Source organism: Myodes glareolus, chromosome 5 (genome assembly GCF_982192425.1).
Source record: "Myodes glareolus chromosome 5, mMyoGla1.1, whole genome shotgun sequence".
NCBI lineage: Eukaryota > Metazoa > Chordata > Mammalia > Rodentia > Cricetidae > Myodes > Myodes glareolus.
The window spans coordinates 72,270,675-72,297,288 of NC_142030.1; the positions used below are offsets into that span (position 1 = coordinate 72,270,675).

The following is a 26,614-nucleotide window of genomic DNA, read 5'->3' on the forward strand; positions in this document are numbered from 1 at the left end:
GGGGAGCCCTTGAGCAGAAGTGAAGGACTTCCTGGTGTGCCCCAGGAAGGAAGCTTGAGACCTTGGTGGCCGGGTGATAGATTAAGAGGGCCAGCCAGCCCAGTAGCTCAGACAAAGATGCAGGATTCTGTTCTACATGAAGTAGAAACGCTAAGGAGAGGGTTCCCAATGGATGAAGTCTGACTTTGTGTTTAAGCTTGAAGAATTGCCTAGGGTAGGAAGGGATGTGTCAGTGGGTGTAATACCAGAAGAAAATCTGGTATTCTGGTATAACAGGGTGACTATAGTCAATAATAATGTGTTTCAGATAAGTTGGAGAAGAGATATTTAAATGTTTTTACCACAAATAAATGGTGTTTAGAATGGACTAATAACCCTGATTTGATCATCACACACTGCAAATATACAGGAAAAACACCTTGTAAACGTTTGCAAGCATGGTATGTTAATCAAAACAATTTTAAAGACGTTTTTTAAAAGCACTGTCCTGGCTGTTGTGTGGGGAATGGACTGCATACAGTCTGCTTTCAATCTCTGCTCTCGCGGTACAGAGACAAGCGGAGTGTCTCTCTGGGAGCTGAGGCCAGCTCCGTCTACATAGTGAGTGAGTTCTAGGCCAGCCAGGGCCATGCAGTGAGAGTGTGTTTGTGGGAGCGTGAGAGCAGTGAATGGTTTAGCACTCTACCCCTTCGGTCTAGCGGGGGGTCTGAACTAGCATTGTCAGTGGAGATGGGGACCCCAGGGCCAGATTTAGGGTTCATGTGAAGAATGGTTAAGCCTGGACTTCATTATTGCACCCTTATCCATGGCTTTCTTCACGAGGATGGGAATGGTAGATTTGTACCAACAAGCTCCCCCCACCTTTCCCCGAACCAGTGGCATCCTCTGAAGCGTCACAGTGTGGGATGACCAAGAAACTTGAGCATTTAGAAAGTGTATCGAACCAGGCTGAGCGATTAACCATGAGTAGGGCCAGAACGCCCATACATTAATGTTTGTGCACTTTTACATTTGTTTCTGGCTGAGAGCAAAACTAGAGATGGTGGTGATGTGCTTACGTGAGTGTCCAAGTCTCAGCAGTACGCAGACCCAAGGCAGAGCATCACTTCTGGTCTCAGAACCCAGTTGTGCTTCCTTGCATTCAATCTAAGCATGGAAGGGGATTTTCAGACAGTCTCTGTTGGTTTAATCGGAATGTATTCCTTGATTAGGGGGTGGTGCTCCCAGAGAGGCGTGTTGCTGGTCTCACCCCACCCCAACAGCATCGGGAGTCTTTAGCACACAAAAAGTGTGCTGTGCTCCACAGAGTCTTACAGTAGGGAAAAGTGTCCCATAGCAAGATATGGTATTTGTATACAGATGTATACAGATATATCTTCGTAGATGCAGTGATGATTGTGTGAGAGGAATCAGTGCTGGTTGGCTTGGCCTCTGCAGACTGGGGAGCAGTCGAGAGAAGATGAATCTTGAAAGATGAGGCAGTAGATGGCCAAGTGGAAAGGGTGGAGAAGGGAGCAGGAGACAGATGATTAAAATCGGGTTAAGTAAACCACAGCCAGTCCCCCCCATAGAGCATCCTGAAGGAGAACAAGGACAACGGGAGATGACTTTTGTCTTATGAGGGTGCCGTCCCTGTGGGAAGAGCACAGACCTGTCAGAGGGAAGGACAGAGCTGGCAGGCCTCCCTCACACTCCAGCATTGCCACCATTCATTTCCAAAACTCATGGGTGAGAGCAAGCTGGGAATGCTTTTCAAAAAGCAAAGAATTGTATTATTTGACCATGAAGTATCGTTTGGATGTGTTTTCCCATTTTAAAAGTCCAATCACACTGCTTGTATCTGGGAATTGCTTCAGCCGAAAATGACTCCATCCGTTTTCTTCCCGTTCTTTCTAATAATGACTTCGCGGCTGCCGAGGTCTTTTTAATAGTTCTCTAACCCAGGTAAAGCCAGGCTCCTGGAAGCCAGCGTCAGTCCAGAGACATATTAAAGGAACACCCGACATCATTGAAAGGCTATTTAAACTTTTGCTGAATGACCCCTAAGACCTGAAAAGCCATCTCATTCGTGAACCACACATTGAAACTTATTCCTCCATGAATTTCTGCCATTGCCTGTTCCCATTCCTCTTTTGAACTACCTCAAAACTCATTCTTCTCTTGAGTGCCCTGCAACTTTCCCTCTAGACCAACCTATTTAGGGCTTCCTGCTTCTCCTACATCTGTCTGTTTTCTTCTCTTCAGCCCTGCGGCTCAGGTGCCATGCAGACTGGCCTGGTTCCTGGGGTCAACCTCCTTACCCCGCTCAGTCTGTACCACAGATCTCAGTAGCCCATCTGCGCTTAACACCTGGACAAGTGAGACAAGCCCTTCTCTGCGTTCTGCCGGGATTATCTGAGAATCTTCCCTCTACCAGAAGTTCACTTAAGTCAGGAACCAGTGAACAGAATTGAGTGAGATGGACATAGTCATTAGATTCTGGTTCTTCACAGACATACACATACAGGCGTGCATACACACACCTACACACGCACACACACCGTACCTTTGCCCAAACAGAAGGTAACCACACTAGTTAAGCAGAGTGTCTGGTGTTGACTCAGAATACAATGCCTGTTCCCGAAAGAGTAAGAGATTGTTCTGAAGCAAACGAGAGTGACCGTGACTGTGGCACAAGAATCAGGTTACCCTGAGTGATATTTTCCACTGGATCAGAGGATGCTTGAACTTCTTCAGGCACAGAACAAAACAAAGCCACTAATCAATGTTTGACAAATTCATTGATGGGGACATCAGGTAGGCTTGTTACAGTGGGTGGGGGGAGGGGGGAGGGGTGTCTCAGCTGCTACCCTAACTTTTAGAGTTGATAGAAGTGAATGGCCCATGATGCAATAATGACATTTCATATAATTTTCCCTAGTTACAACAAAGCTATTCAGTTGGATACAGCGGAGGATAGGGTTATTGAGAGGACTCATGGCAGTTTTGCGGCACTCCATCTCACTACGATCACAGCATTCTCCATGGTCTGTAGGGCCATCCGCTTCAGAGGACATCAGCTCAGCCTAGATGGCATGCACTCCCTACTAGTCAAGCATCCTATAAATTTGTGAGTAAGGTCAGCGGAAGAAGCAACTGCAGAGGGAACAGGCGAAATGGCTTAGAGAATCAGCTTGTGTGTCTGGCCCTCCAGGTCACTACATACGAAGTTAGCAGTGTGACATACGAAGAAGGACATGTGTGGTTCTGTGACAGTGTCTTTTCATACTTGTCTGTCATTGCTCTATAGTTCGCCTGAGAAAGAATGTCAGTGTTTGGATTTATTCTAGATTTTATATAAAGCATATATACATGTATAAATTCTGTTACAGGCCCATATCTGAAACTCTGCCATATAACAACCCAGCCAATGTTCCATGAAATTAGGGCCATTATTGCCACTACGAGGAATTTTACTTACTTTTTATTTAAGTATAAACAAGCATTAGGTTTCGTTATTTAATAAACACGGAAACGGCACAAAGGGTTTGTATCTTAGCGACATTCACATACTTAGGTTATGTGGTGTTTTAATAGGCATCTATAAATATGAACAATCTGTACTTTTCCTAATACACTTCCATGCCCAGTCTCTACAAAGTTTATGTCCAAAAGCATTCTCCTTGTTACTTTTGAACAACTGAGATCTTTAAATCATTAAAACTTAAATGCTTTCATTTTGAAAGTAGTTTTATTTATCAGGATTTTTTGATATAAACTGGCAAAAAATCAAAATCTTTCTATGACTGTGCAGAAGCCTTGTATTAGGGACTTTCTTGGGAGCCGGCCATATATAACTATCCTAGAAATTTTTCAGTAATAACCATCACATCTGAGCTGATGAGATCACTTTATGCAACTACAGTTACAGAAGTCACGGCTAGGAACTGCCCAACTCCAGACTTGAGGGATTTCGGGGAGTTCTCCAGTCCAGTCTACTTCATGCATAGCGTTCCAAATTTTAGGGTCCACTTGGTGAGCCATGGCAGTGAGATACCGTCAGACTCTGAGTTGAAGCACATGCCCAAACAGGAGACAGGTTCTCAGAGCAGGAGTCCGGTGTCATTCCCTGTTGTCAGGGTTTCCATCCTGCCTGGTTTCCGCAGTCGTTAAGTCCCAAAGAAATCACACAGAGATCTACATTAACTATAAACTGACTGACCCATTAGCTCAGGCTTCTTATTAACTCTTATAACTTATATTAGCCTATTATTTGGCGAGACAGTCACATCTTACTTCTTCTGTGTCTGGGCTGGGACTGCAGAGGAGTGGGCTTCCTCCTTCCCAGAATTCTGTTGTCCTTGACCCTCCTCTACTTCTGTCTGATTGTCCCACCTATATTTCCTGCCTGGCTACTGGCCAATCGGTGTTTATTTAAAATATAATTGACAGAATACAGACCAATGTCCCACACCAATCCCCCCACACCCACACCCACAGACAGCTATTTTCCTAGGGCACCTTCTACATCAACTTGCCCCATCTCCCCAGTGTGCAAAGGGCTGTCTGCTCTTTCAGAAGTCTTTGCTCGTGTTCTGTAATGAGGTGTGATTCCATGAGGTTTGGGGTCCTGGGTAGAGCATTATAGAATCCAGATTATCACAATCCAGATTGTGATATGTTATATTTATAGCTGAAGGCTCAACTAAGTAGGCATGTTTAGTTACACTGTAGCGATTATGTCATTGTGCCTTGATTTATAAACGCTAATGCCTCAAACTAAAGTTGGGCAGCCCATTTTTAAGTTTTTGTGTTTTTACCTGTATTTTGATCTCTGTATTATTATACCAGGGACATAATTATATCTATTCTTTTAAAATCAGCAATGGTTTCATAACTTATGAGTAACCAGTACTTAATATGTTGGTATTATTAACTTCCTTTTTTTTATCTGAGTATCAAATCAGAGTAAGATATTCTCTTGTTTGTTTTTTTATTTTGAAATAGAGTTTACTGTGCATCCCAGACTGGTCTCAAACTTATAATGTAGCCTAGACTGGCCTCAAACTTATCATGTAGCCTAACCTGGTCTCAAATTCAAGACCTTCCTGTCTCAGTCTCCTATGTTCTGGGATTGTGTGAGCACGTGGGTCATCATAACGGGCTGTGAAATATGTTTACTTTGTTGAAGATTCAGATCCATCTATTAACTTGATAGTTCTGGATTTGAGATTCCTGAAAGGCTCATTACTGTAGTTGTATACAAGTCTCTCACATTTTTTTAGAAAGAAGTAGAAATGGGGCTGGGGAGACGGCTCAGTTGGTAAAGTACTTGCCTGGGTTCAAATCCTCGCGCTGGCGTAAAAAGCCAGGTGAAAGGGTTCACCCCTGTAATTGCACTACTAGGGAAGCAGAGATGGGGTGACCCTGGAACTTGCTGGTCAGGCAGTCTAATTGAATTACCAAGCTCAGTTTCTACAGGAGACCCTGTCTAAAACAATGAGAGATACAGGAAGACAACAGAAATTGGCCCCTGGCTTCCACATGTATGCGCATAAACCCCAAACACATATACACACCATACTCAAGCACAAACATGCATTAGAAATGTAGGCAGGTTTTTCTTTGAGCTGCCAGCTCACCCCCCCCCCAAAAGGCAACAGCCTTATTATTAATAGCAACAGCTCGGCCTTAGCTTAGGTTGGTTTCTAACTTGCTCTTAAAACTTAAGTTACCCTATATTTTTATATTTATGTTCTTCCACATGCTTGTTTGCCACCTCTTCTCCAGTATGCTCATCCTGGTGATAACACGTCTGACTGGTGACTCTCCCTTTCTTCTTTCCAGAGCGCTCTCTGTCCAAAAGTCCCACCTACACCTCCTGCCTAGCATTGTTAGCTTTTTTAGTAAACCAATCACAGTGCACCTCTTCACATGGTGTGAAGGAACATTCCACAACATAGGAATAAGGAAAAATGAATAGAGTCTAAATCTACCTTGAATTGGCAAGAGGGGGAAAAAAACCACAAATGGCCTAGTCACAAACATTGGGTCTTATATGCAGATATGCAAGTACATTAATTTCTTAAGGAGGAGAGAAGCATTTGACAAGCACACTCTCTTGGGTGTTACTATAGCTATTTTTTCAGAAATACTGTGTTAGAGGTAGGATGGAGATCTACCTACCTAATAATACAATAGAAAGTTGTATTATAAATACTAAAACAAGACATTTGAAGGAATACACATTGTACTCACAGTAGGGAAATATGTTACAGCCTCTTAGCCGGAAGTACAAGCCTTCTTAGTAATAGACACCTAGCTGTCTTAGAGGTGAGTTAATACTATTTTCAAAGCCGTTTGCCAATGAAATTTTCTAATTCCATAATTTCTGTGATTTTTTTTTCTCTCTCCACAAGTTGGGCCAAAGATGAGTCAAAATCACACCTGTTTTTGAACTTAATGTACCCAAGACATTTCCTGTTGACAGGAATCTGGTGGAAATGTCATTCTTGTCATCGCCAAATCTCTGTCCTACAGGAGAACTTTGGCTGGGTCTCTCCCAATTTTGTCCCACGATGGATGTTGGCATTGAGATCCATGCTCTTGTCTTGTTGACAAGTCTAGGTTCCATTTCCAGCCTTCTGCACTATACAGCCTTGGGGCCTTGCCAGCCCATTTTGAGCTAGTTGGTCTCTTGCCTCAGTGCTTGTAAGTTTAGAGAGGTTAAAGGCTAGATAGTAGTAGCCGGGCACCTCCTGAAAGAGACCCAAGATGCCCACACATGCAAACTGTTCGAATTTAATGTAAGAGCCCTAAGAAAGAAAAAATTCAATTTCCAGTTGGTTTTATTTGTTCATCAGTACAACTCTATAGTCATAAACATTAGCAATAGTACCGTATTGCTCAGAGGGGGAGAAACTAAGGTGCAAACATAGAGCTGAAATTTCTGCTCCAGGCACTCGGGACAGAGAGTCTCCAGGGATAACAGAAGACATTCTCCCCAGTCTCCTGATGTGTGATGTTTTCCCATGTGTCTGGATTCTAGAGACTTCCAGCAGTGGAAGAGCCTCCTTCTTATCCAGTATATGCTCACTGGATAAGGTCTGCGGTGCAGACAAGGCAGGGCACCTACTCAGAGGGACCCAAGATGCCCGTGCATGCTTCTTCCAGATTGTCCCAGACGAGCCACTGTAAAGGCTACAAGAGCAAGGGTCTAATACATGGTTTTGGCTTTGCTGACACTTTTCTGCATTGTAGTAAATCCCCCCCCCCTTTTTTTGTCATTCAGATGAGTATAGAATCAAACCGGTGGAAGAGGTCAAATACATGAAAAACGGAGCAGAAGAGGAGCAGAAAATAGCAGCCAGGAACCAAGAAAACCTGGTAAGAACTGAAGCTCTCTGTTATCAATGACTTGTGGTGACTGTTGGAAGAAAACCTGCATTGCACATGGAACTGAGGCTCACACCCTGGGACAAGATTTCTTGAAAATGCTGTAGCTATTCTTAGCTTGCCTGGAAGCGGCACCATTGCCCTGTATCCTGTTTGTCTCAGAATAGGTCCCTTTTTAATCCTGATAAGAAATGCTCCTGGGAAAACACAGCAAAATTATTACTGTTTCTAAAAGTCAAGTTGAAGGGAATTTAAAAAAAAAAAAAAAAAACACAAAGAAGCCCAATGTAGGATTGAGATGTACTGGAGGTGGATCCCGCCCCCAACACAGATATAGGTCAGGATGAAGAGTAACGTTTCATTATTCGAAATGTGTAATGAGGAGGTTGCCTTTCAAAGGAAAACCACGTACTTTTAAAGTCGGTTTCCATCCAAAGATCCTGTTCTTCACCTTCATGGTTTTAAAGGCATCACACATCTGAGTTCTGTGAGAATTGTAATAAGAGGAAGCTAGAGAGCTTCTTGCTCTGTTACGAATCACTGCACACGGTCTTCCCCAGCAACCCACCTCTATAAAGTATTTAGGCACTTATCATCCTAATTGACTTTTAAAAGGTTAAAGTAATTAGGAAAGTGCATTTATTCAGTTGCATTAGTACCAAATGGGGTTTGTTTATATTTTGCTTATATTTTATATTTAGATTATTTGCTTATATTGTTGAGTGGATGTATTTTTTTAGAATGTTATGTAGCGTTAAGTATTTCTGCCTTGCTGACATTGTTTCTAATGCATGTTTTGTTCTTGCTTTTCTACTGTGGCACAGAAATTGACACAATAGTAATGACTATGGCTGCCGTTTTCCATCGGATTCTAGGGGATATTACAGGCATTGTTGTTCGTTGTTGATATTTTTTTGTTTACATCATTCTCTCTATACATGTGAACAACAGCCCTAAATAGTAAAATGTCAGCAGGTGGATAATTTATATCTTAAATTGTGAAAATGAAGAGCTGTTCAGTGGAAGGACGCTTGCCTGGGACAGCCTGGCCTTGGCTTCCCCTTCTGTACCTCTGCTTGATGGTGCCTAGTCTCCTGGATCCTGGGGAGTTGCCCTCACTGCTCATCCTGCTGAGGCCAACACAATCCCCCAACCCCCAGCCCTGCTCGCTCCAGCCCTGCTCGTTCCTGTTGTCCTTGCTATTCGTTGACTCTTCTGATAAAGTTCTAGTTAACTCTGTGGTCAGAATTGGCACTAGTGACCTGTGCAGACCAGACAGGCACTTGAAGAGAAAGACTTCTGGTCATTCTGACTGATGGGTGTGACATGTATACCAACCCCCGCTCCTTTATTTGGCCAGATGCTCAGGGGCCACACTGCCAATGGCAGTTTTCCAGTGTGCAGACTTTTGCATAGGAATGGGGAGGAGATAGATATCTTTGATTCTGATTGAGCAGGCTGCTTTCCAGAGGGAAAAGTGGTTTCCGTTATGTTAGTTTCTAAGTCGGTGTCTGGTCTCAGCAGTATACATACCCGGTCGTTGCTCAGGAGATGCTGAAGCTCTTCAGTCTTGAGCCTTTCGGTCATGTCAGTTTCCATGGTGTCCATGCATTGATAGCCTGTAAATTCACAGACAGAAGTATATTCTGATTTCTAGCATTGTTTGCATCTACATATTCCACTTTTTTTTTTTAATTATTTAAGGTCTTTGTGAAGGGACCCTTGCTTAATGAAGGCAAAGATAACGAAATCTGTAAAGAGGGAATTTTTTTTCCTGACATTAAAGTGAAATATTTTCGTAAAACAGAATAGTTGCAAGATCTAAGTAGTCGATAAGGACAAGACATAGGTAAAGGATAAGTAAGAACCCGGAGGAAAAACATTTGTGATCATAATCAGTGAAAGGACTCCTATCTCAGATACATAAAATATACCTCTAAATAAGCAAGAAAAGGGATTGATCTGTTGGAAGAATAGCTAAGTGTATAGACCAAATGGCTTACAGTAAACCTTACGAGGTCATCGTCATACGGAAGTTGTTCTCCATCCGCACACTCTCTCAGAGACACCAGTTTTCCGTATGTTCCGGAAGGGTACTGTCCTCCCAGCCATGCTTGCCTGGCTCTCTAAAAATACTTGTGCTTTTTATTTCATTTGATTTTGTATTTCCAAGAGCCAGAGGTGTGCTGATTCTCAAACCGGTCTGTGCTGGTTAAATGTCATTGTAATTATGTAATTTAGTTAAATAATACGCAAACCAGAGAAATACCAGCATGGAGAGAGCTGTTAACAGTGAAATTTAAATGGAACACTTTGAAAAGTTCCGATAAAGGCAGATTATTAAAAGCTCGCTGTTTAATTGACTTCTGCATTCAGACTCTTACAAGGTCTTTCCTTTCTCACTTCACTTAAGAAACCAAACAGGAATCACAGCTGTGCTTTGAGGACACGGTCAGTGAAAGAGGTCCTCGCTCACTGTCCCTCAGAGAAAGGAGACGCCATGTTCTGGTGACAAAGGGTGGGCAAAGAAATGTGCATCTTGGTATTTTAAGAATAAGATAATATGTTTAGTGTACGTATACATTTTATATGGCCCCTGATTTGACTCAGTGACTCTTAATTACCAATTGGGGTGGTATCACCTAATATGACATACTTTAGTTAGGAAAATACAAATTAAAATGTGATCCCATTTTTTTTCACCCATAAGATTTGCAAAACCTTGAAGTTTGATAATATCAGACTTTGGCATAGTTGTTGGGAAATACGTGTTTACATACCAATAATAAGCATCTCTCTCAGAGGACAGTGTGGTGGTTGGTGTCTGTGAAAGTTTAAACATGCCTATCTGTGGACCAGCGCTGCCACATGCCTGTCCGTAGACCAGCGCTGCCACAGCCTGTGTGCAGTGGGCAGCTCTCCAGGTGCACAGGGAAGCTTGCACAAGACGTTCACCCATAGTACTATTTTTGTTGGTTAAAAAAAAAATTGAACAAGGAATTTTCTTCCTGTAAGTAAGAGAACAGTAGTTACGTCACCCTAGCAGCAATTAGAAAGAGTGAGTTGGAGCAGTTACGGGGAAAATCATGCCAGTTTCAGCATTGCTCTGTATACTGTGATGCCATTTCAAATTTTTAGAAATGAACCCAAAACAGCGAAGCTCTGTGTTTTCCCACAAATCTCCGTGTAGATGGAAAACCTCATAGGCATTTCAGAAAGCGATGATAGATGGGTTCCAGGCTAGCAGCACACAGAGTTCAGTTAACTGATTGCAAAATGGGCACAATCGGGAAACTCACTTTAGTGAGAAGTTGCGCAAATTACATAAGATTGGCGTAGTTCCTGGCAAAGGACATGCTGTTATTGGCTACTGTTCTTTTACTTTTGTTAATGGAGTTGTGTTACTTTGGAGCAGATGAGAAAGAATTAATTATGTGTTCAGGGGAGATTTTTGTTATTTAAACTTTGATTTAAAAATTCATTTATTCAAAGGAGGTAAAATAACAAATTTCTAGTTTTGACTACTTGAGAATCTTAAGTAGGACCATGGCATTTTCTGGTTGTCTTGGGTAGATACAGTTCATGTGGGGAGGGCTAGAAGTCAGCCAGAAGGAGACATGAGATTGATTAAGTCTTATGCTATGGAAGTTCATCATATTGCATGTAAATAATTTAAACGTGTATTACTCTATACTTGTCAGTACCCAGCCCTTCGCCTCTGCTTCTGTCTTAACAAGGAACATTCCGTGTATGGTTTGGAAGCCCTCCTTACTGTTTAATAAAACATTGTCTGGTTTGCTTTAATTAACACTTAGCATTCTGAGGACGTCCTCCCCCAAGAGCTGTTAAATCATTTCATGCCAGTGTGTTTATTTGGCTTGTTTAGGGTATGTGCTTCCTCGATTTACATGTGTTTCATTTATTTGCATTCACTCTTTCAAGATATCTTTGTTGGAATAAGAAGATCCTTTTCTCTCCAGTGATACACAATGAGTTTTTTATGTATGTCTTGTCCTTAGCATTGAAGGATGATTTAAAATGTCTCTGTGGTGCTAGAGAGTTGGCTCAGTGGTTAGTTAAGAGAGTTTAGTACATTTGGAAGAGGTCCCTAAGCTTGGCTCCAGCAACAGTGTCATGCAGCTCACAACCAGTTGTAACTACAGCTCCAAAGAACCCCATGCCCTCCTCTGGCTCCTTAGGAAACTGCACTCATGTGCACATACCCACATACAGAATGTACCCGTGCACATAAAGATAAAACAAAAACAATTAAAAAACAAAACAAAATACCATATCTAAATCACCAGTTTCTGAGCACAGTCAAGGAACAGAGCTTTTAAAATGAAATGCTCTAATGTGCTTCATCAGGGAAGCTGAAGTGCAATTGAGTTTCATGCACAACCACACACACCCCTCTTAAGTCTGTGAGTTTACAAACATACCCCTAATGCATTAAATTTTCCAAAAACATCAGGTCATTTGATTGCAGAAAAGACTTGAAATTAGAAAATATCATTGACGAGACACAGTGCACTAGAAACACATGAGAGGCTTAGGAGCGGGGACACCTAGGTGGTGAAGTAAGAAAGTGCCCCTGGTAAGAGGGCTCCTGTTCCACAAAGACTGACCTGAGGAACAGCTGGAAACAGGAACCAGAGACTCTCTGGGATTCCACTGGGTGATTTAGATCAACAGGAAAGCTTAGTGCTCAAGACCACAGCCACCAAATCACTCTGAAAGCAATAAAGGGCATGTGAATGAAGGTTGTCAACTTTCAGGTGCTAACACAATGTTTGTTCTAATCGGATAAACACCCCCATAGAGATGTTCTCATCATTAGCAATGCAGAAGTCCTTGTGGACTGCATTTGTGTAACTTGTGCCCTGTGTTTGCCTTTGTGACCTGTGGAGTAGCCAATACAATAGCAAATTGACTGCTTTCAAGTTTGGCCTGCTGATCTAGAGAGGACTCTCTTTGTCCTCAAATGCAAGTTTAGATCATTCCTTTTAGAAACCAAAGTAATGCAAAAGCATTGTGACTTTGAACTGTCTCACTTTCCCAAGCCATTGAAAAGTACTTTATAGCATGAGGTAAGTGAGCTGACAGAGGTAAAGGTGGCCCTAGCAGAGAAGTGGGAAACTGTAGGGAGCATCTCTGCTCCAGTTGCAGCTTCGATTTTCCTCAGGTTGGGGCTTAGCTGACTTGTTGGGATGGAGGTCTGAACTTGGAGGGACTTGTTTTCTGGTTTAGGGACCAATAGAGACTGAAAAATTCATCAGCAAAGTAAAGGAAGACATGCTTGGTATCTTATTTACACGAGGAAATTAGTGACCTATCTTGATGTGACCCAATACCCAAGAAGAGGCAACAATGAGGGAGGGACGGTTCATCCTGGCTCACAGTGTGTGGGGGTAATGTCCATCATGGAGAGGAAGACCCTGGGCAGTTCCAAGGTGACAGCAGGGTCCCACTGAGACTCCTGCATACTTGATGCAACCAGAAGCAGAGATCAGACAGGAAGTGGGGCCTGCCCTCGGTGACTTCCTTCCTTCAGCAGTGCTCCATCTTCTAAATGGCCCACAGCCTTCCAGAACAGCACCAGCGGTTAAGGGTGTAAGTGTTCAGACACGTGAACCTGTGGAGGAGATTTCACACTTAAACCGTAACGGCAAGATACATACTTTCCTGCTTTAGCATTAGACATAGCCCAAGTGCATAGAGTTTAAGTATTCTTAAACTCCCTCGTCATTTGGGTTGATATCAGCCTGAAGCCAGAGGAGAGCAGAATGTGTGAGTAGAGGGTGCTGGCATGCTTCTATCCCACTCTGTTTGCATAGAAGGAACAGCTGGAAGAACAGTACCTCTTCATCGATTTGGGGAGACTTCCTGTCCCCAGCTGGCACTTTGGTGGCACTTGAGCCAAACACATTCAAGCTCTTACGGGTTCTGGTGGCATTGTAGTCATTTGTTCTCTAGTAGACCAGAAGGAGAGTTTAATCTCTAAGGAGGAGGGATTTGCTGACTCAGCCTTCTGAGTGGCCTCTGATTAGCAGAAGCCGGGCTCCTAATTTAGGAACAGCATGTTACGGGATTCAGACAGCACGCACAGGTGTTCTGTACCGTCCAGACCAGCACACACCATCCCTGCCATGCCTGGTTAAACAGTCAGCTGGATCCATGGCTGTTATTGGTATTTTATGGTAGGAACAAAGGTAGGTTCTAAGTAAGCATTTTACCCACCACTCTTGAAGAAAGAATTATTATCATGGTTTATTATTTATTATTTGCTTTCAAGAAGCAAAGGATCAGGTCCACACATCGTACACAGAAATCAATGACTCAAGTGTTTCTGGGGAATAGTGGTGCTGGGTATTGGGCCCAGAGCCCCACACATGTCAGGCAGGTGCTGTCCCGCTCAGCCACACCCTAATTTCTCACATGTGGTTTCTGACACAACAGCAAGACCGTCCCAAAGGGATGGCATAGAAGAGCCCTACTGAAATCCTGTCTCAGGTCACGTGTTCTGTCGCCCATACATACATAGCATCAACAAAGTGAGAGTGAGTTAAGTGTTTGGGTCCCAGAACGTCTGTCTCTTGAGTAAATCCTGTTTCAGCGAACTCAGTTCTGATGATCAGTTAGGCACTCAGGGCACAGAAGGCTTGACAGGGTCAAGTGGTAACTCTGAGGAAGCCTACAGGGTGACAGATATGCACAGCAGCCGGGTGCAGGAGCCTCTTGGAGAGCCCTTGGGAAGACTGGGGAGAACTAGCCAGGAATGGTGGGCTCTCACTTGGGATCCTAGAAGAATCATAGTGGGCCAGCTTTGTACCAGGGCCGGAACGAGGCCAGCTTGTCATTAGCAAAGGAGACTGGAAAGATGTTGAGCAGAAGGGAAAGTGTGAGGCAATCGTGGAAACTTGGCAGGGGTGACCAGTGACTGCGTTGGCTGATGGTGTACACTTGGCAGGGGTGACCAGTGACCGAGGTGGCTGATGGCGTACACTTGGCAGGGGTGACCAGTGACATAAGCTGAGGGAGTTATTGTAACTAGTTGACATATCAAGTAGTTTTATGTTTTTAACTTTTATCTCTTTCCCTTGGTGGCACATTAGTTCCTGGTTTACTGGTAGTTACCTTGTGTAGTCCGCTGCAGTGTTTGTATCTACAGATTAAACTGGGCGGACCCTACTGGTCGAAGTTAGAGATGAAGGGTGTTGATGACTTCCTGTTTCCATGTATTGTTAGTGGAGTGATTGCTTTTCAAGATGCTTTCCTTGAATGGTCTTAGACGAATCTGTTCTCGGTCTCCTCCTGCCCAGTAGTGGACAGTCTCTGGATTAGCCCATGGTATGATAGAGTAGACAGAACAATACTTAGATTTAGATTTCTGGTCTCTTTTCCAACTGTGACCCCAGTGTTTAAGTAGAACTAGACAGACACCATCTTCAAGGCAAAATTCTGTTCGTGCCATTTTGGATAAACAAGGCATAAAGTATTCATCTATCTCCTTTAAAAGCAGGAGGGTGTATTGCCTAATCTGTCAATATTTTAATAGACATGAAAATACTGCTCTAACAACCTGCCTCACGTGCATAATAGAGCTAATTTAATTTATTTACTCAGTGTTCTGTATAATAGTTGATCCCAGATTTCCCCTTTTTGAAAATAAAACAGTTGATAGTGACATTATCTTTCCAGACTCAGTGGGCTGTCTTGGTTATTTGCTTTTGTGTCTGAGTGGGTGGTTACCTAACAGATTCTCATCTGTGGGCAAACTTCTCCTAACCCAGTAATTTAGGGGTTTGGTTAATCCAAGATCAAACTTCCTTGATGGATTTTTTTTATAGTTAAGAGAACTTAGACCAGACATGAGATGGTATTCTGCAGGAGGGAACTGGCATATGAAGAAAGGATTAGTCCCAGAAATGAAACAGAAGGCTCACTATTAGAACTCTACACTGCAAGACTGACATGGTTCCGGGTCTCCCGGATGCTCTCCAGCGGCTCCTTACTTCTCTGGAGTCTGGCATGCTAGCCTGAAAGGGACAGCTATAGACAGAAAAGGGAAGGTGGGCTCTTGTTGGTGCTCCGCAGTGATGCCTCAGAGTCCCCATGACACTCGAGCTCCTTACCCACGATCCCCGTTGGCCAGCCAGGGTGAGGGAGTGAGCCAACATGTAGCACACGCCACACGTTCACTCCCGGTGTTTAGCTGTGCTTCCAAAATTAGCTTTTCATTGCTCATAAATACACTACTTGCTTTTGAATTACTTTAAAACACACTTGGCAAAAGATAGAAGTGAACAAAAATAAATACAAGTCCCCCGAGAACCGTTTATGTTTTTAGACCTCGCGTGCATAGAAATGTAACATTCCCAAGCAAAAATAGATTCTTACAAGGCTAAATATAGTCTCGCCATATGTCCAACAAGCGTGCGTTTAGGCTCCTCTCCAAATTGATTGAAGAACCTGTGACCATACAGAAATCATGTGACTCCTGTTAACGGTTCCATTCACAAGCACCCAAAAGTGAAAGAAACCAAGATGTCCTTGGTAGATGAGCCGACAAGCCATGGTATATCCATACAATAGAATATTACTCAGTGATGAAAGTGAATAAGCTGTCCAGCACTGGGAAATTTTATGAATCATCAGTGTATATTGCTAACTCTAGTTTACCTGGGCTTTTTACTTGGGATCATTAGGGACTAGAATTCCCTTTCGCTGTCTTGGAAAGAACTTGACATGGGATAGAAAAATGAATCCAGCTGTGACTGTTCTAAAGCTCACCATACTTATATTTGAGCTATTGCTTTAGAAAAGAAGAATTGTGGGACTGGAGAGATGGCTCAGGAGTTAAGAGCCCTGGCTGCTCTTACAGAGGACCTGGGTTCAATTCCCAGCAACCTCATGGTGACTCACAACCATCTTCAACTCCAATTCAGGGTATCTGACACCCACTTTTGGCTTCCACAGGCACTGCTCCCACTTTTGTCTTCCACAGGCACTGCGCACACACACATAGATACACAAGTAGGCAGAACACCAAACATGTAATATAAAACAATAAAAGTTTTTTTTAAAAAATATATTTTTAAAAAAGGAAAAAAACCCAGAAGAATTGTTTGTCATTCTGTAATAAACTAACTCCCTATGTATTTAATCATTTTTAAGCCCTACTCTTCTTTCTGGATTAAAAATAAAGGCAAACATTTTGCAAGTCCCCCCCCCCCGCCATTCATTGATAAGTAGCCCAAATGGTAAATAAAATGTTTATATGTTTACATTTTTGTAGTCCCTCGAATCTTTGAGAAGTGAACTCTCTCAATAAGAGAGTTTGATGCCTACAGCCTAGCCACCACTTGAAGTACGTATGGTACTTTCGTGTGTGCATCCTACTCCCAAGATGAAATGCTGGCTGCTTCAGAAAGGTCCAGTTGCTTCAGCCTAGAAGTCTGCACCGTCATCATCCTTCCAATGGACTGTTACTTTGTAGCAGGCCTCTGCACTGTTTCATGCCTCGCTCGTTTTCAGATGCTCGTATAGATTGTTTGACACAAGATCCTGCTGAGATCTCAAGGTACCTGCTTAGGATATGAGCTGTGCTTAACTAGGTGGTCAATATGACTTGCACACAGGGCTGGCAGATTATAGAGGCTGTGAACTCACCTGGAGGACAAAGGTGTCCGTGGGACTTTTCTACATGCTGTGGGATTCTTACAGCGGGTAAGCTAGTGGCCGTCACACAGTATCACCTGATAATTGGCTTTGTACGGGCAGTGATGCTTCCTATCATTGTCACAGAGCTTACCTGGATGTAAAGAAGTGGAAAAATATACCCCACTTCTTAATGGCAGAGTGGCATGCGTGGCAAAGGAATACAGAGAACGGGAGAGAATGCCTCAGCCACATTTGGGAACTGCAGTCTGCTAATAAATCACCAACATGGTCAGATTTCTGGATAGTCATGAAGTGCTCCGTGGGAAAAGCATTGCAGGAAACGTCACTGACTTTAGACATCTGGATCAAGTCCTTTGATCTAATTCCTGTTCAGAAAGAAACGCTGATCAAGGAAAGCAAGACCTCAAGCTCCTGTCCTGAAAGGAATGCTCTTGTAAACTTTGGGTACCCACAGCACACTGTCTACCCCTTAGGTACCCACAGAACACTCTACCCCAGGAAACAGAGAGTCCTGTTGTCCATGAAGTCTCAGACTTGAGCCTGAGAAAAACACTAACCTTCCTTCTAACTCAACAAATTCTACAACCCCTGCCCCCTTCATCTATAACAGGAATGATTGTCATAGGTCTGGGTTATTTTGAGGACTAAGTTACATGTTCTTTGTAAACAACACAGTGATTTCTTAGTAAAAAGTAGTGGTTCTTACTCCGTCTCTATTTCTGGATTCCCATCTACAGCATACACCTTCAAAACTTTCTAGAAAAATTCTGGGCACTCGTGTGCTTGTGAATCACAGTTTTCACTGTTTTGTTGGACATGGCCCATAGAAGCTTAAAAATTAGGTTTCTAATTCCAGTTTTACTCTGTGAACATAGCATAGATAGTGTATTATAGTCTGTATTAATCATTGTTTAGTCTTCTGAGAATTGTTAAGATGGTGGTCAGTGTTGAGTTGGTGGGTTTAAAGGGGGAAGGTTCCGCATCTTAACTCCAAACCTTCAAGTTGAGATTAGCCCATATTGCATATGAAATTTGAGAACGCACAAATTCCAGAGAGTTTATAGTGAATGATACTGCTTGTTTTACTAGAATTTGCCGTCACACATTAATGAGGAAAAGCTGTGTCTATCTTTAGGCAGAGCTCTTGTCCCCAGAGCCTGCTCATTAGCTGAATGTTGGCATATCTCTGTTACCCTGGTGGCCTGGCTAATTAAAGTCAGCTTTGAACTCAACAGTCTTCTGTGTCTTATCTCTCCTTTGGAAGGCATCTTCATCCTCTGGGCTTTCTAATGGTAGTGCCTCACTCGGAGACACGCAGGGAGCGTTGGTTCACCAAGTTTATCTCTCTCTTCCCACTTTGAAAGAATGCTCAAGTTACAAATGACCTTTTCTTTTTTCAAAAGTAAAATTTCTATTTTTAAGAGGGAGGATCTTCACAGGATTAAAGCTCTTGATAACATCTCAGTCCTTGACAAGAAACGAGAAAGACTCAGGATTCAGCTCAGAGGGACCAGTGTTTAACCCTGTTGTTTTAACTCGTTAATTTGGTTTTTTTTTTTACACAGAAATTCAAGGAGTGCCATGCAATTAGGAATCCCCACAATCAGATACTGATGTGGTAGAGCATGTTCCAAGTGGAGGTCTCAAGGGCTGGAGCGATGGCTCAGTGTTGAAGAACACTTGCTGCTCCTGCAGAAGACCTGTGTTCGCTTCCAGCACCAGCATGGTTTACTCCAACCATCCATATCCAGGAGAGTCAATGCCCTCTTCTGCTGATGAGCTTCTGATCACCAGGCATGCTTGTGGTGCACATAACGCACATGTAGGCAAACCGCACACATAAAGTAAGTCTAAAGCATGCAGACAAATGGAACCCAGAAAAAAGGAAGCCTCAGCCCCATCCATCTATCCATTCTTTCACTCACTCGCAGAGTAAGCATTCGTTAACTGTATATTACATCTCAGTTCCTGGCTTGGTTTGGGGTGTGATCAAAAATACCCAGGGTCCTATGTCTGCCACTGGGAGGCAAGCCCTTGGGCATCCTGTTTCCATGGAACCTCCTGATGAGTCTAAAATGTGAACCTATGGCACTGTGTGCACCTGACTCTAGCAGTCCCTTAGGAAAACCCTCATGGGAGAGACACCCACACACTGTTTTCATTTAGCTTGAGCCCCAAGGTTCCCGCTGCCGAGTCCCACATGCTCCTCTTACCGTCTGTGTCGGCCGCATTCTTAGGAGTGTTTTCTCTGTTGGGATATTTCGTTTATTCTACAAGTAATCGTGTATGGGAATTGTGCCTAGAATAGCAATAAAAAGCTTTACAGAATTGTAAGAAAGTTGGCCTCTATGGGTTGTCCGCATTCCAGAAGAAACAGAATGGTAAAGAAGTCTAAAAGATGGTACTCATTTTAAAGCTCTAACTGCGGACTCCATGAGCAGCAAGCCACGGGAGCAGTCAGTTGTGTGTGAGGAGCTGTGGGAAGGCAGTGTTGAGAAAGTCAGGTGAGGGATGGCGGGAGCAGAGGTCAGGGACTTAAATCATGGTGACCAATCAGAGCTTCCCGGGCCTAATGGCGTGGAAGATTCAGCATCTGAAGGGCTTTGATCACATAGCAAAACTGGATACACTGTCACATGATAGTCAGATACCCGACTGTGAATTCAGATACCCAGGTTCAGACATCGGCGCGCTCTTACTCACGTGTTCTTACCTCCCCGAGTCTGAGTTTCTTGAGGACACAGTCACAAGGTCTTGATAACAGGGCCCTTGTGACAACTGCATGAGACGGTGCAAGGAAAGCCTTCCCACACAGCCTGGGATAACAGATGGGGAGCATGGCTAGCAACTGTTACCATTGCCGTTGCTGACACTTTGTATCCTATGGCCATTTGGAAGCCTTTGACAGTCATTATCTTGCTGTAGTTACTCCAGACTGCAGAATCCCTGTGCGTTATCTTAAAGGGTTTGGAGGGCTCCGCAGGTTAACCTTCCTGAAGAGCTTCTGACTGCTGGTGTATGGGTCCCTTTGCTCATTGGTAAGACTGACCTGGAAAAGGCGACTTAAGGAAGGAAGAGTTTATTTGGGCTCGTAGTTTAAGGGTGCTGTTTGTCATAGAAGGGGGAAGTGTGGTGGAAAACATCTGGAGTACCACGAGACACTTATTCCTGTCACATCTGAAGTCAGGAAGGAGGGAGAGATGAATGCCGGTGCTCAACTGGCTTCCTCCTCTTTCATTTGAGCATCCCAGCTTATGAGATGCTACTGCACATATTTGGGGCAGGCTTTCCTTCCTCGGTTAAACCTTTATGAAATCATCCTAACAGGCCCAACCCCAAGTGTGTCTCCTTGGTTAGTCTAAATCCAGTCATGTTAATGAGGAATATTAAGCATCACAGCCAGGTGCATATTAAATGCTGAGCACATGTTGACACATATATTAATTTAATGAAATATGCAAAGCAATTAAAAACCGTTTTTTACTTGACAATGAATCAGGTAAATTGAGAGAAGCTGAGCCTCTTGCCTGAGGTGGTTCATCTAATAAAATGCAAACGAGTATTCAATATATGTCTGATTCTGTTTTTCGGGGCAACTACATCTTAAAATTTGATTTAAAGGACATAAATAGTCCTATCATCGTAATACATTTTTCATCCGGGGAGAATGCCGTCAGTCTTTGTTAGAGTCAAGTAATAGCTTCTATAGGTACATAGTCATGGCTGGCATGAATTTTGCATTTCAGATCTTTTTCTTTAACCTTATATCATTTTCCATTTTCCTTTATCATTATCATGTTAAATTTTAATGGGTGTGTAAACGTACTTCAAATTGATTTTCCTTCGCTTTTATCCTGCAGCTGAGTATTAGTCTATTTCTTGTTACTCATCATTACATAGTGCATAGTGTTTCTATAAGCGTGTCCCCAAACACAGCAGTTTCTTCTGTCGATTTATTTCCTTAAATATGTTTTCTGAAGTGGGATCACTGACTTGATGGTCGTGGATGGTTTTATTGTTTTTGACAGTCACTGCCTAGACCCTCCCAGTAGTTTGGAGACTGCCGGTCTAACCACTGATGTAAGAGGAGTAGTTTATGTTTTTAGACGACTTTTACAGATTTAATGATAAATACAAACGATACCCCAAGGCATTTTGCCTTGCATAACTCTTCGAAATGTGTTTTCACCTGACTTAACAACCCTTCTCTTTTTTTTTTTTTCCTGACCTCATTTTTCTTCTTCGATTACTAAATGTGTCTGGAGTACTTTTTCTTTGCCGGACTTAGGCTTTAAATACAGAAAGTCAGTGAAAGACACAGAGCTTTATGCTTTGCTCTTGAAGGTGTATGAATGAATGCACAGCTTTAGTGATCTGAATAAAACACCAGAGGCAGAGGCAAGAATAACAAATGCTTGTTGAATAAAACGGCCACTGAGCTATTTCCAAAGACGTCGTTGATGCTGCAAATGCATAGGTATATGCACGAGTGTTAGAAATATCTAATAATTACTCATTATAGTGGCATAATGATATGATAAGAGGGATGCTTGTCTTAAGATAAGAGCACCTGCAAGGAGGGAGATGGGGGGACATAGCCCAGCAGGAGAGATGGTGGAGCACTGGAAGGCGCATCACGGAGGAGGTTATAGAAGGAGTCACGTAACTCACCTCTCAGGTGCCTGGGGGGACATTTGCTCAACTGGACTCCTTCCTGGGCGTTCTCAGTAAACTTGGCAGAAGCTGTACTGGGTCTTGTCAAAACTAAAGTCCACCCCATGTCCTTTTATCTCTAATGCTCCCAGAAGGGTAGCATAGCGGAGAAGCAGTTTGTGTGTCAAAGTCAAATAGACACTATTCAAATCATGGCCTTGCAGCCTGCTAGCTAGGTGACCCTAGCAATGCCGTTGTCATCATAAGATTTACAATATCTATACCTCACCTTCATATTTTATGGAGCTGTTAGAATTGAATGATCAGATACAAGATACTTAATGCAATGCCTAGCACATATGGATCCTTTGTATATAGGAGCTGCTGTAATGGTTACTATTCCTTTAAGTAGAATGTGTAGGAGATAAGATATACATTCAGTGTAGGTTGCTCAGCGGTAGAGCATTTTTTTCTAACATGAATGAAGCCCTGAGTTCCATCCCTAGCTACTTCATAAGTAAAAGAATTTATATGTACATAGATATCATAGTGACTTTTTAAAAAGAAAGATATATTATATGCCCACCCTTTTCTCTGGTCACAGCTAGTCATAGAGGCAGGGAAGTATAGCAGTTAAGGACTTAACTATGGGCCTTTGGTAAATAACCTGATGACCCTGGGTCTCAGTTTTCACATCTGCGAAATGGAGACAATAATAACACCCAGTTCATTTTGAAGTTTGAAACAGGATTGGTGCCAGCCTCATAGTAAGTGCTGAGTCACGGGTAGCATTGGCAACAATGGTGCCGGCTTTGGCAAGGATGAAGGAGACAATGGCATTTATAATGCTGATGCTGATGACTTTTATTTAATCTTCTGCTTTTTTTTTTCCCCCAGTCAGGGCATTTGATCCATCATAATCAATGCTAAATAACTTTTTTTTCTTTTTTTAAATTCAGGGTCTTACCACAGAGCCCGAGCTGATCTCAGACTCAACACCATAGCCTCAGCTGGTCTTGAACTTCTGATACTCCTGCTTCTGCCTTCTGAATGCTGGAATTACAGTCAAACGCCACCGTGCATACCCAGCCATATGTCCTTTTTAGTACTGCTGTCTCTTAAATCAGAGATCGAATCAATCATCACACTTACCTGTTCCTCATACAAGAGTGGGTGTCTGGTCACCCAGCCCTGTCACCATCAGCTTCTCCCCGCGAGGCGATTCCTCTCTCTTTTTGTCTCTGGTATTTGGAGCAACTGATTTTTGTAGATATGGTATTGGGGTAATGTTGGTGCACCTGAATACCTGACGAAACACATGCAGACACTCAAGTATTCTGTAGACTTTATCCCTCTAGAGCCTGGCTCCTACTCCATCCCCTCTCGTTTCCTCTCAACGGTATCTAAAGTGGGAATATCGAAGACTATACAGTTTTCTCCCTGGTTTTCTTGCCGCCACACCTAACACAACGGAAGTTCTTGTCAGTGTCCTTCGCTCTTCACCGTTGCAGTGCCACCGCTCTGGAGGTCTCTCGGTGCTGTGTCATCTGTGTCTGCCATTTTCTCCACTCCCTGAGATCCCCTTGCTTCTTGCCGTCCTGTCCCTGTTTCTCACGCCCGTGTTCACTTCCCTACCCAGCAGCCTATAGCGCTGACTTCACTGCTGACTAGGCCACGGGGATCCTGCTGCCGCCATCACAGAGGTCCTGCGTCCGTCCCGCTCTGTTCATTTCTTAATGAGAATGTTTCTTCCTGTCCCTAAGAATGAATAATGTCTACTTTGTGAATATTTTCCACGTGATGTGCTGTGTTTATTCCAAGGGATTTGTAAGTGTGTCTAAGTGATTAGTGTTGCGTAGCTGTCTCGCTAGGGCCAGATTCCCCCCAATTTTTTTCTCTCAGGTCCTGAGTGTCAGTTATAAGTAAATGGAGTTTGAGAGCAGGTCTTTTCCCTGCCCCCCAGGAGTCTGCAGGCACAGCCGAGGTTGTAGTTCAGGGCAGTTTCAGGGGACGTGTTGATCTTTCCCCAGCCACCTGGTCACCGCCAGTGTTTATCCCCACAACAGACTAGAAGCGTGGTTCAAATTTCATGTCATCAGGGTGCTAGTTTAGAAATAAAAGTTCTCTTCTTTGTCTAGATTTTTCTTTGTGAGCGTGAATGTAACTGACTGAATTAGTACTCAGATAATTTTATCTGGGTTGTTTTTTGGGGGGTGTTGTTTGTTTAGTTTAAAGGAAACTCTCTCGTCTTGTTCTCATTTTCCTCAACAAACTTGTTTTTGCGTCTGATGTTGATAGAAATCTAGAGTGAGTTCTGGTGTGGTGGGGAAGGTTGGAGACGGAGGGAGTGGCCTTGATCAACACAGGCCTGTCTGGCCTTGATCACACATGTCTGTCTGGTCTGGGACAAATCAGACACATGTATGTGAGCCTCAGTTTCTCAGCTGTAAGACAGAAGCAGTCGTACCGATCTCCCAAGAAGCCTATGAAGACTAGACAGAGGAAGCCCCTAACGGGCCGCCCTCCAGGCTCCTAGCACATGGTGGCCACTGTTCTCGGGGTCACTGAACTCCAGGTGTTGGAACGCAAACCTATGATGTATTCTATAATGTATTCTGTAGTGTATTCTCTAATGTAGATCAGAGCCAAACATAGAGGAGAGCTCGCAGGCACCATTTTTATGGTTGAAATTATAAACGCTAGATCAGAACTCTGTGGCTCTTTGCTGTCCCTCTCTGATGCTCGCTCTTCCGTCCCCCCTGTCTACTCCATTGCTGCTTGCCACTGTCCCGGGTATTAAAGCCGTCCATATCTTATATGCAGAACATGTCTTGAGTGAAGACAGTGGTTTCTTGTGGCTTTTATCCCCTGATCAGGTGAGCCCTTGCGTGTCTTTGGGCTTTGGTCCGCCTTCTCCAGCTCTGAGGTTTTCTTTGAATCCCTAACATGAGCCACTTGCCTGGCCCACGGTAACCACTCTCAAGAGAATCCCTCTTGGCCTTCTCTCACAGCATGGCCTTTCATTGCCTGTCACCCTAGTTTATGCGGCACTCTTAGCCACCAGCTCCGTGGAGCACCGTGCATTAGGAAGTCTGTCCATTTGAATGACTTCCAACAAGAGAAGGCACAGAGGAGTGCTCCTTGCCAGCTAGTGCCTGCAGTTTACGTCAGAGTGAAGCGGGGTTTCTGTTTTAATTTTCTGAATGTCGCACTGCTTTAAGGAAAATGAAGGTGTCACTGCCGGGTCTCCTGAGCCCCCGTGTGGGTCTCTCATTGGGCTTTTCTGTGTTACAAATGTTTTCTGTCTGTCTCAGCGTAACAGCAAAACACCTTATTACGAACCGTAACTTCTTTCATGTGTTTGATTCATTTCTGCGCTGTATTTCAGGGCTCGTTTTCCTTCGTTCTCAGTCATTCTGTAAGCATGCCTTAACTGAACAGCTTCCAAAAACTAAGAACTGCCCCATGTGAGGAATAAAGTTAGGGGGATAAGCCCTCCCTGCCCCCAGATGCTTACAACTTGTCAGGATGGTTTGAAAACACAAGAAACTAAAATATAATTAAACAGACATTGCTGTGGAGATCCTAGATACAGAGTATGTTTCCTCAGAGTCAGGGAGAGTACAGGCAAGGACACTGGTGAGAGCATGTGCACAGAAAGATGAGAAGAGATGCTTCTGGAACGGAGTGTAGGCCATGGTCGGCCAGCAAAGGGAGCAGTGGGGGCAAGGAAGCTAGAAAGGTTGGCTGGGGGACTTTTAAGGTGAGAGCTCAGGCTCTCTCGGACGATAGGAATCCCTCGGGGGATTTTGAAATCCAGTACTGACATCAGCTTTGGAACAGTAACAGCGTTGAGGAGTCTGAGCTCTCCGAAGTTCAGTGAGGCAGGACAGCAATTTGTCATAGGAAAATAAGCCCCACTCCCGTTGCTGTCAGCCCTGCTTGCATGGAAATGACTCCGGGCAGCTGTGAGGGGACCTGGGAAGAGGGGTGTGTAAAACCCAACCCGCAATTTCAGTTGTCAGGTGATTGAGAATCAGCTCTTAACAAGAAACTCCCACAACTTTAAATGTTCCAGCAGGGAGGAAGAAGCCCTGCTTGTACCACTTCCATAGGCTGACTCCAGAGCGTAAGAGGGTAGGCGAGTTGCCTCCAAAGCAGTTCCCAGCCATTTCCCAACTTCTTACACACAACCTCGGATGCAGGGGAGACAGCAGAGCACCATTCCCTGTTGAATGTCATTTCAAAACAAGTGAGCAAAGCAAAGAGACAGTGAAACCTTCTCTGTTCTGCTGAGAATGCTAACCAGAAAGAAATGTGGCCCCTCGCCCCTCGCATGGACTTGACTTTAAGTGAGGCTGAGTTTTATCCTTTGCTCACCAACAGCTGCTCGTTCTCACAGCCAAAGCCAAACCCCAGATGTATCTGAGGTCAGGTGCTGAGGACTTAAGTAGGAGATAGCGGCTGAGAATTGCCTGGTGTGGCTGCTTTCTTGTTAGAAACTTAATTTTCCTACTAGCCTTGGAGCCTGTGATCTATGCTGGATTAAATCATTTCTGCTAAGAGTTCTTGTTGGTCATGGCAAGGGCCTTGAAATGATGTCATTCATAGAATTACACACTGTTTCTATCCCTGCCTGTCTGCCGTGAATCATGATGCTGTGGAGATGGCTTTAAATCACTAAAGGACTGGAGGGTGCTTCACCTTATGCCCATCATTTTGATATACAGATTACAGAAAAGGAAACCATGTAACCCTGAGGTGATCTCCCAACCTCTCTGCTCTTAATTTCTTCATCTCGAAACGCAAGCATGGCTTGCTCATTTGTGGCCAGTTGCCTTGTTACAAGCATTTATTTCTTTTCCACATAATGCTAGCATACAGACAGACTGCAAGGGCTGTT

At 43.6% G+C, this 26,614-nt stretch overlaps 1 protein-coding gene across 2 annotated transcripts in view; it reads left to right on the forward strand.

Annotated features, from left to right (window-relative positions):
• The window catches only part of C5H1orf21 (chromosome 5 C1orf21 homolog), a 197,853-nt gene that overhangs the window by 100,855 nt on the left and 70,384 nt on the right, over positions 1–26,614 (forward strand). For both annotated transcript variants that reach the window (XM_048431064.3, XM_087906430.1), the window contains exon 3: positions 7,271–7,365. In XM_048431064.3, coding sequence (XP_048287021.1) covers positions 7,271–7,365 — 95 coding nt within the window. The remainder of the gene's footprint in view (positions 1–7,270; positions 7,366–26,614) is intronic.